The sequence below is a fragment of the Hydra viridissima genome, unplaced genomic scaffold (assembly GCF_058129835.1).
Source record: "Hydra viridissima isolate aposymbiotic clone 2 unplaced genomic scaffold, HvirCarnegie_v1 scaffold_10, whole genome shotgun sequence".
Taxonomy (NCBI): Eukaryota; Metazoa; Cnidaria; class Hydrozoa; order Anthoathecata; family Hydridae; genus Hydra; species Hydra viridissima.
In genome coordinates, this window is record NW_028324309.1 from 4,245,659 (window position 1) to 4,257,097 (window position 11,439).

General features: G+C 26.7%; 1 protein-coding gene across 1 annotated transcript; it reads right to left on the reverse strand.

Annotated features, from left to right (window-relative positions):
• Nucleotides 1-688: 688 nt before the first annotated feature.
• Nucleotides 689-7,619, reverse strand: LOC149882717 (E3 ubiquitin-protein ligase AMFR-like). The gene is made up of 14 exons (XM_090065567.1): nucleotides 7,383-7,619; nucleotides 7,025-7,236; nucleotides 6,814-6,906; nucleotides 6,359-6,523; nucleotides 5,842-5,994; nucleotides 5,518-5,558; nucleotides 4,110-4,242; nucleotides 3,680-3,813; nucleotides 3,491-3,601; nucleotides 2,213-2,492; nucleotides 1,804-1,929; nucleotides 1,427-1,460; nucleotides 1,152-1,329; nucleotides 689-963 (listed from the first exon to the last, which is right to left on the reverse strand). Exons 2-14 carry the CDS (start codon nucleotides 7,214-7,216, stop codon nucleotides 834-836), a joined length of 1,770 nt encoding a protein of 589 aa, XP_089921693.1. The 5' UTR covers nucleotides 7,217-7,236; nucleotides 7,383-7,619; the 3' UTR covers nucleotides 689-833.
• Nucleotides 7,620-11,439: the final 3,820 nt, after the last annotated feature.

Here is an 11,439-nt window from a genome sequence, read left to right on the forward strand (position 1 = left end):
TTAAAATTCAAATTAAACCTTTTTTCACATTCTGTTTCAAAACATTTTTGATAGATATTTTTTTTTAACTCAAATTTATATAAAAAACTAGATAAATATATTCATACAACTTTTTAAGTTTAATAATCTTATTATTAACTATTACCAAATATAACTACATTACACTCTAAACACCTTTACACTCCAAAAACACCTTTACACTCCAAAAAGAACAATTCATTTTTAACATAAAACAAACCAAAAAAAAAAAAAAAAATACAAAAACAGCATAATTCCAATTTAATATAAATTTTATAAAATAAAACAAATTAGAATTATTTCCTAATACAAGATATAAAAATTCACAACACAAAATAAATGTAGGAAAAGACATCTCCGACATAAAATAAATGCTATAAGAAGGAGAACACTACAAATAAGTTATACAATAAAGTATTAAATAAAATTTGGGCAATTTTTACCCAAGTCAAGATATGGGCATTTTTACCCAGGTCAACAAAAAAAAAAAAAAAACAAAAAAAAAAACAAAAAAAAACTACAAATTAAACTTTCTGTTTTTCTGATAAAGACAAAACAAAAGTAATCATTAAAATGATTAAAGTTGAAGAACCAGAAATTCTACAGTTTTATACAAGAAACAAACATGAACATTTTCAATGTCATTTAAAAATCTGCAAAAAAAAAATGCTATAAAAATATTTTCTATTAATAAATATGGCATCTTGCTTTTTACTTAGCATCCAAGTTGTATCATTTTCTGTTTCACTGCTACTGGTCATTAACTCAATTGTTGCTTTTGGATGACACAAATAGAGTTTCACTGATTTTAAGATTCATTGAGTGGGTGGATGGATACGCTTTTCAGCTGCTTGTAACAGAAGATTACGACGATCTTCTATTTCTTTTAACATTTCAGGGGATGCTGTATTTTCTGTCATTGCATTGGACTTTATCAAACATCTTCTAAATAGAGTACTTAACTTATAACAAAAATGACAAGAGAAAAACTAAAAGAACTTTTGAGTTAAAACAAATATTAAACATTCCTTATTTGCCTGAATAATCTGATGTAATCTGTACCTATCCAACACAAAAACATTTGCCTAATATATAAATCAAAATATTATTGTTTAAAAATAATATTAAAAAACCTTGATGTTCTTAATGAACTTGAAGATCTTATCGGAAGTCTTCTTCTCAGCTGAACATTATACTCATCATCATCAAGATAGTGGTTATCTCCGTCATTTGTAAAACTTTCTGCTTCTAAGTAAGTATCTTTTTTATCTGTTAACTCTGACGTTAGCTCATCATTTTGAGTATCAGTGTCTAATAGTAACACAAAACTTAAAATAATAAATACTACTTTAATCAACAAACTCTTTAAGGTGTAACAAAAAGAAAAATAAATTTAAAAATTCTTTACCATTGTCTTCTAATAAAGGGGATTGAAGAGGTGGCTAAATAAATACAAAGATAGAAAATTTGAGAAGAAAGATATTTCATATATCATAGACATAATAGAAACATTCTTGTGAAAACAGTTATATAAGGTATAAAAATATCAGTTTATTAATAGCAATTTTTACATCAAAACTTAACCCTATGAAAGAAAATCACAAAACATAAAGGCAAATAAAGATTTAAATTAAAAAACATTTATTTGCCTTTATGTGATGTGATGACTAAAATAACAACTAAAATAAAAAAAAATACGTTCTTTAAAACTCTGATTGCAAGAAATTCATTTAGAATATAGCAATAATAACCAGTTCAGAAATTAGCTAAAAATCTGTAACTAACCAATGCTGATGTCAAGTTTCCTTCTAAAATATTATCAGCAGTAGCATCAGCAGATCCAGTTTGCTGCAAATCTGAAACTATAGCATCTCTTGATATATGAGGAAACAAGCGTAAAAGTTGCTCCACCTGTAAAAAACAGCCTAGTTAATAAAAGCTCTCTTTTCTGATACAATTTAATGCTTGTCCTTTTCAGTAAAAAAGGACAAGTGATATTTCAAAGATAACTTAAACCAGGCTAATTATGGGAAACCTTTTATTTGACATTTTGAACTACTTGGATTTAAACTTGGATTTAAACATTAAACGATGCCAACAAATTAATATTAAACACATATTATCTTATATGACAATTTCTTTCTTAACATAATCATCACTTTAATCATCACTAGATCAAATATGTTATGAGTACCTGTCTGTTAATTTCACTCTGGTCTTGTTCTAATCTCCCATGAAAAACTTCAATTGAAAAACTTGGAAACCAGTTCGCAATTTGTCTTCCATCAAGAAAAAAGAAAAAGTTTCTAAAACCATTTACATTTTCATTTCGATTTATTGTGATATCATTAAGTTCACCAACATGTTCTTCTTCAGCAGTCGGGAAACTAGGAGGCAAACCCATATCCTTAGTGAGTGATCTGCGACATGTAGGGCATGATACATCTTGTTGTAGCCATGAACATAAACAGGAGCTAAAAAATTAAACCAATTTAATTTTACATCTCTTATATCTTATAACTATATATATACTTTATATATATATATATATATATATATATACTTTATATATATATATATATATATATATATATATATATATATATATATATATATATATATATATATATATATATATATATATATATATATATATATATATATATATATATATATAAACTATTTCAGAGGGCTAAATATATCAAAGATATATTTAGCCCCCTGAGATAGCTTATTCAATTGCAATTACTTGATACTTTTTTCTTTTTTTTAAATGGGGATAGAAGTGAAAAGGTCTTTTATGAGAGATTGCTTTTATTGCTTTAACGTTAGTAAAATTCTAGGATTCGATGAGATATAATCAAAAAGAGAAATTTGACATTAGTATTATATCAGTAACTTTAGACACATTTTAACAATTTAAAGGTAATATTTAAAAAGAAAAAAAGTAGATTTTAAAAAAAAATTCAATATTTAGTGCATTAGGTTTAGTATAGTTTTGTATAAATTCATTGACAACTACTTGGCATGATTGAAGAATGTAAAGGATTTTACATATATAAAACTATGATAATTGCATGTTTTTATTATAACTTAGCCATAATCACAGAAAACAGAAAAATACCAGATTAAGACAACCTGTAAAACAATCAGATGTGAGATGGAATAATAAAGAACTTCATTTTCCATAAAAATGTTACACAATATTAATATAAAGATACAAAATAGGCTTCATTTACTAAAAAACTGTAAGAACTAGAGTACAAATAATGTAGTGAATTAATATGTAATTCATCATTATACATTGGATCTAAGGTTTTTTTTAGAAATCTATAACTTAAGTTAACTTTGGTTCTGACTGTTACAACTGTATTATTTGAGGAAAATATGATAAAAGTTCTTTTTTACTTAAATTTCTTTTTAGTCACTTTATAAACATTCCACTGTAAAAATTAAAGCATACTGCACATACTGATGAAAAAAATGTCCACACGGCAATTTCCTTGCAACTTCCATGCTATCCCAACATATTGCACAATGATCTGCCACTTCATCTAACTCATCTTGTGTGGCCAGTTGAAATCTTACATAAATAAAAATAAATGCTAGCAGAACTCATGTTTATGACTCATATTTATAAATCTTCTAGCTTTATGTTTACCTTGTTGAAACACTTTTAATGACTTTCTGATACAATCTGTGCTTCTTCAGGCATTTTTTAAACTCTGAAAATATACTTCTGATGTTCCAATACAAAACCAAGCTTGCCATGGAAAGGAAAACGTTTGACCATACCTAAAAGCATAAAAAGGCAATAGTGTAATAGTATATAATAGTAAATAATGATCTATAATATATAGCATTACATATAATAGTGTAAAATATGCCTCTAAAGCATGTAAAATATACTAGCATAACATATAAAATAAAAATATATAACAATAAAAAAAAGGATTAGTATAGTAATATAACAAAACAAAAAAAAAAAAATGAATTAAAATAAAACATCAGAGAAATTTATAATGAAATTAAAACTTTCAAAATAATCAATAAAAAGTCTTTAAATAAGGAAAAGAGCTTTTCAAACTCACCAACATGTGCACATGGTAAACTAAATCAACAGCTAAAACCAAGCATTCAGAGACTAGATCAATGTAGTAGGTGACTTTAGATTTTGTATCCCAATTACCAGGCTGTGAGATTTCCAAAATTTGAAACATGTACCTAAAAAAAAAAATATGTTTGTGCATTTGTAACAAACCAAGTAAAAGTTTACAAAAGTATAAAGAAAAACCTCTAAAATTTAAGAATGACTTTTATTTACATAATTTTTCTACTTATTTAAACATTTACTATCAAAATTTTATGTGTTGAAAATTAATAGATGCATTTAAAATTTTCTTGCATATAGTTTTTCTTAAAAGTACAAGAGAAGCAATAAATGAATTGATCCAGTTTTTTTTACCTAAGAGAAAAATTGATTTAAAATCCTATAGAAAAGTACTTTATACAAGCATAGCTCTAATACAAATATTTATACATGTATATACTTATACAAGCATAGCTCTAATACAAATATTTATACATGTATATACTTATACAAGCATAGCTCTAATACAAATATTTATACATGTATATACTTATACAAGCATAGCTCTAATACAAATATTTATACATGTATATACTTATACAAGCATAGCTCTAATACAAATATTTATACATGTATATACTTATACAAGCATAGCTCTAATACAAATATTTATACATGTATATACTTATACAAGCATAGCTCTAATACAAATATTTATACATGTATATACTTATACAAGCATAGCTCTAATACAAATATTTATACATGTATATACTTATACAAGCATAGCTCTAATACAAATATTTATACATGTATATACTTATACAAGCATAGCTCTAATACAAATATTTATACATGTATATACTTATACAAGCATAGCTCTAATACAAATATTTATACATGTATATACTTATACAAGCATAGCTCTAATACAAATATTTATACATGTATATACTTATACAAGCATAGCTCTAATACAAATATTTATACATGTATATACTTATACAAAAAAACAGTAAAGTATTTAAAAAACACCAGAATTATTTCTCTCATTTATAAATTTATAAATTGATTTTATTCTTGGAAAACTCAATTGCAATTCTTTTTCCAAATAACTTATTTTTTTTCAGGCAAAAAAAACTATCAAATTAACATGGACCTAAAATGAAGTCAAAACAATATTTTCTTCATAAGATCTGTTTTTAAAATACTTTTACAAATATAAATCTGGAAAAATTATTTTCTAATTTATGTTTTTCTTATAAATAGATACATATAATCCCAGACAAGCAGGTAGAGTGTGTAGTTGAAACACAAAAAGTTGTGCAATTAGTTATGGCAAAATGAATTTCACATCCAAATGCAGTGCAATAAGTTGTATATGCTTAGTTAAACTAGCTTAAACTGACCTTATTAATACATGCAGTGATTTCAAACCCAGTAAGACGCACTAAAAAAAAAAAAGTTTACATAAGGTTTTAAACAAAACAAAAAACTATAAACATATATTTTTCTTAAGACCAAACAAAAAAATGACTTACAACAATTAATATGAATATAAGTACTTTGCGAACATATTTTAAAATAATAATCCTTGTAATCTTTCAGAAAAATGTGAAGCAACTGACAAAATTTAATTTTTTTAAGAAGTAATTTTTGTGTGTATGGATAATGCAGCTTTATAAAAGTTAATAGCACTTGAAAAAATATTAGAAAATGATGTAAGTTTTAACCTCTGCTAACATAAACAACATTATGTTAACACTTTCTAGATAGCCATAAGCCACAGCACATACACCCATAGCAAAACTTGATAAAAATATAATAGCAATAAGTAACATCAACTTGAGATGCTTGTTACGTGGAGTAAATGGAGATGAAGTCAACTAAAAAAATATATCAAACCATTCTTAAAAAGTGGTGTATTCACTCACTAAACCAATTTTATTTAAGCATAGCTGATATATATTGGTGATTATTTTATTTAAATATTGTTAAAGACTGTTAAAGTTGATAAGTAAATATATCTTATTTTACCTTAAAGACCTACAAAGAAAGTTTGCAATTGATTTTTAATTCTGATGTTTAAAATTTTTTTATTGATTTGTTTAGCACTAATTAAAAATCAATGACAAACTTCCTAATTCTTTTAAAATATTGTTAAAACTTGTTTAACACAGATAATATTGTGAACACTTGCTTAACAGAGACAGTACTGTAAAGAAAAAAGTTACTAAAAGCTTAACTCACATATTTATATCGGTCTTTACAAAGTTGACCAAATATATGCCAGAACCCAAGCATGGAAAACCAAGCAGCCCAACATAGCACTTCACTTATTGACTGGGCATTAACGACACCAAACACAAAGATGATTTTGTAGAAAATGTAGTTCCAAAACTTATCCTGCAAGTGCTAATAACAAAAAATATGGTGATATTATACATAAAAAGTTATAAATATACATAATACATACATACATACATACATACATACATACATACATACATACATACATACATACATACATACATACATGTATGTGTTTGTGTGAGTGTGTGTATGTTATATATATATATATATATATATATATATATATATATATATATATATATATATATATATATATATATATATATATATATATATATATATATATATATATATATATATATATACATACTGCAAAAGAAATCAAATTAAACCTGTTCTTCAGATAGTCGTAAGTCACCTAGTACAAGCTTCTGGATAACTTTGCCAAACAGAAACAGACAACAATAAGCCATATTGATCAAGGACTATAAATTAAAAAACTTTTTTTGCAAAAGTTTTAAAAACCTACACAACAATTTCAAAAAATATTTTAAAATATGCTTATCCTAATGTATAAATATTATTTTGAATTCACCAACTTACCCATAGGCAAAAAGATTCATTTAAATATACATCATACAGTGAGTCAAATTGTGTTGAATTAGTATAAATTTCATCTTGTTGATAAAGTTTATTTCTTGCAAATAATGCAGATACAAGAAAGATAACCAAACTTAATGTACAATATGATTTTAATGAGGGAACAGGGAGTCTTTCAGAGAAGAAAAACGGCATCACAGATAAATACCTTTCCTCTAAAAAAATTTGCTGCAGTAAAAATTACAACAACAGTTACATATTTCCATTTAATTTTATTCATTACTATAAAGTTATCAATAGTTTTAGAAATATAATATATAAAAAAGCAAGAAAATCAACGAAAATTTGATTTTCTGGTTACCTGGGATTTTTGGGATTTCTATGTTTTGTTGTTGTTTTTTAAACCGTTAATTCGAAAGTCTGTATATTTAAGGGAAATGGTTTCGGCAGCCGTATTGTAATAGAAATTCAACATACCATAAAATACTATTTTCCGTTTAATAAATACTTAAATTTTTATTCACTTGTTTTAGACATGACTACAACTGATATTTATTCATTTCTTTAGTTATTGAAATGAGTGCAATCTTGAAATGAGTTTATAGCAAAATTATTTATTTATGACCTCTTCGTATTCTAAGTATATAGAGGTTATTTTACGCGCGGACGATGGCATTTATTTCTTTTCGTGAAGTATATATTCATGAATTAAAGTGTTTTTCTCTTTGAAACTTATACAGAAAAAATAGAAGTAATTTTATATTAAATAGAAGTCAAAAAACAAAAATATATTTTAGACAAAAGACACAAATTTATAAAAATAATTTACAGCACGAACTAAAGTAATCACTAAAAAGATCTAAAAAATAAAGTTTGCTTTGTGATGAATTATTTTAAAAAGGACTCCAAGGTTAAAAATTCTTGTCGACGAACTTTGTCTACCACTCTCTTATTTGTAAGGCAAAACATTCAAAAGCATTTTTAAGCTTTCTTTTCTTTTCTTTATAAATTCAAATAAATAACATAACTAAAATAAAATGAATAAAATATTGTAACTCCTTAAAGCTAGACTTGTTTTCTTGACAAATTAGAAACGTTTGAAAAAGAAAAACGTGTTAAATTTAAACTCTTTCGCAAAGGCTGTAATAAGCTTTATTTTTACAAAAAATTTTATTCTCCTTACACTAAACTTTTATTTATTTTATAGTAAGTTCAACCATGGCCATTGACTCAAGAAAAAGAATATACCAGATTTTATTGGAATCATAATGCATTTAAACTATTAGTCGTTGAAAAGTATTTAGTAAACTGTTTTGTTCATCACTTACCACTTCAACTCTTTGTAAATTACTGTTAATCACGAAATCTGTTGTAGCAAAATGCAAATTTAAGTGACTTTTTTTTAACTTATATTGCCAGGTGCATAAAATTAAATATGGAGGTTTTACACTGTGTTTTTCTAACGGTATGGCTAAAAGTTCATTTGCTGTTTGCGGAATCCGCAATTACTTTATTTCTTTTCTCGCCGTTTTTTGTTATCGGCAGCCGCAGTTTATTTTACCCTAATCTTTCTTCATTAAAGTTTATTTAGTGCATCACAAAGGTTTGTTTTGATCGTATCAAAAAGGGGTCCGACCTCAGAATCAGAAAGAAATTTAAGTTTACTTAAATAAGTAATTTTGTCACAAAATTTTTGTGCGTTTGATATAATTGTGGAAACAAAGGAATATTTGATTAAACGTAACGAATTGTCAAAAAGTGTGTCTGTAACGAATTAAAAAGACATAATAATAACCAAAGTTTATACGGTGAGTTATGAGAACAGGTATCAAAATCAAACATTGTGCCATTTATTGTCTATAATGCTGTAGCTGCATTTAATGTTGGAATTAAGTCATCTGCTCTTGCATTTGAAAAACTGAGTTACTGAGTTATTAAAAAATTAGTTATTAGACTGTTATTATATTAGATAAGTAACACAAAAAAAAAAAGGAAGACTGTGTTTTGCACCTTAAAAAGATGAAAAAGCACAGGAAGGCCGGTTAAAACTTTATGAGCATGGAGATTTTTAACTTTTTATATCGTAAATAGATGAAATGACATCAAATTAGCATTTTCGAAGCATTTTTTATTTTTATTGATAGATTAATTTTATTACCATTTTTTTTTAGTTTTTTTTTTTTTTATTTTTCATTTTTCATTTAAAAAAATGGATGGGTGAGGAGGTTTTAACCATAAGTCTTAACCATATGTACCATATGCCCCAAACAACTTTCTCGCAAAGTTAATCAATTTTGAAGCTTTTTAGAAACTTTTTCATATTTATTTACCAAAAATCTTTTAGATAGTTCAAAGGAAAAAGTTAAACCGTGCAAAGTGGATTGCCAAAGCTGCATCAACCAAAACAAAGGCTTTTCTTCAACACTTTCTTAGATGACACACAATCTTCAACATTTCCAGCATTCTTTTCTGATATTCAATGAAAAGATTGCACAGTGGTCCAGAGTACAATTGTAGAGCGAAATTGTTATACGTTATCATAAAACCTTATTTAGTGCTTATAACGGAGGGGGTGGGGCTGAGGGCCCAAAAGTAATGAGACAAAATGTTTAATTAAATAAAGCAAACTAGGCATGCGAGAAAATCATTATTTTTGATGATGCTTTGTAACCCATAAAATTCTCTTTCTAGATATATAAAAAGTTTTTCGATTATCATTCCCACACATGACAAAACCAGTCGATCTTCGAAGACGTATTTACGCTTTGGTTGGACAAATGAGCAAAGCCCGTTTAGTAAAACATTTTCAAGTTGAAAATATCCAGTGTGCAACCATGTATCGGATCATCAAACGCTTTTAAGATGTTCTGCCATTTGAAAATTAGACAAGAAAAGATCGTCTAAGTAAACTGAACAAATAACAGCAACAAAAAATTGAAAAAATTTTACGGAAAATGTTGCTGGCGTGAGTCTCACTTCAAAATTCAATGTCCCACGATCTTGTATTCATTGAAAATTTAAAAAACTGGGCTTAAAATATTATAAGAGACAATTAAATTAAATGGAGAGTTTTTAAAATTCATCAATAAACACCATTTAAAAGATAAATCAATTTTTTGGCCTGAATTAGCCACGTTCCATCATGAAAAAACTACAACAGATTAGCTCAATAAGTACAAAATAGATTTGTGCCAAAGCATATGAATTCACCGAATGTTCCGAAAGCCAGGGCAATCGAGGAATTTTGATCCATTTTGGGTGATATAGCTTGTAATTAAGGTTGGGCGTCAACGAAAAAAAATAGTCGACGAAGCAGGATCAAAAGACATTTAAAAAAGGTTGATATGAAATTTGTCCAGACCATGATGGAAAGCGTATGCAATAAATTATGAAAAATTGAAGAACAGGAACCTTTTTTCTATTTTGTAAACAGTAAGCTGTTTTTATCCCCTTTTCATGTCTTTGGATAAAATAATCAGAAAATAAAAGAGAAAAGTGACGTAGAAACAAGTGTTTTAGTTTTGTCTAAAAACTATCGGCCCACCCGTTAATTTGTATTGTAATAAAAAGATTAAACGTTTATTTTCAAAAGAATTTTGTCTATACTTATCTAGAATATATGTAAACGAACCGCTTATAACCAGCTTTACAAAGTCGTTTGTAATAAACAATCCAAAAGCATTTTTTTAATTTAGAGGAAGGACGGAATCTTTAAGATCCACCTCAAAAACTATCATCAAACTTTCAACATCAAATATAAGGATGAAACTTTCGACTAACTTTACAAATTTTATTTAAAAAACAGTACAGAAATAAAGAGCTAACCGAGTTGTAAAAATATTGAACTTAAAACTTGTAATAAAATTTACAACAGCATGTTAATACGTCCAACCCATTTATCTCTTCAGAAATTTTTGAGTTTTGGAAAAAACTCGTGCCGTTACAAGTATTGTGGGTTCCTATCCAGGTTTTGATTGATCTACCGGTATACCTAGTTTCTTCCAAAGACCCTCCATAAGTTGCAATTTTCCCAATCCCTTTTTCTTTTTGTTATCTCCTTTGCTCGCCAACTTTTTATGCTTCGTCAATGCACTTGTCTCTTTTGAAAAAACAGTTGTCAGGAATCTTGTGGAGGAAGGAGCTGGATAAAGAAACATTTATAAAGAAACAAGTGAAATGATAAATAATGCAAAATCACCAACTTCTGCAGACGTTTAGTTGTTACTCTGTCCCGAACTCCAAACTGAACCCTAAGCCTACAAGAGCCAGCCTCGTATTGGAGATGGAATTTAATACTTTCTTTTGTAATTTACATAATGGTTGAGGAGTTGAATGAAGAAAATCTCCAATAAACTTTTATCTGCCGCTACCTTTGTTATTTTTGCAGTAAACTAAATATTTTTTCTCTTGCTAAATAA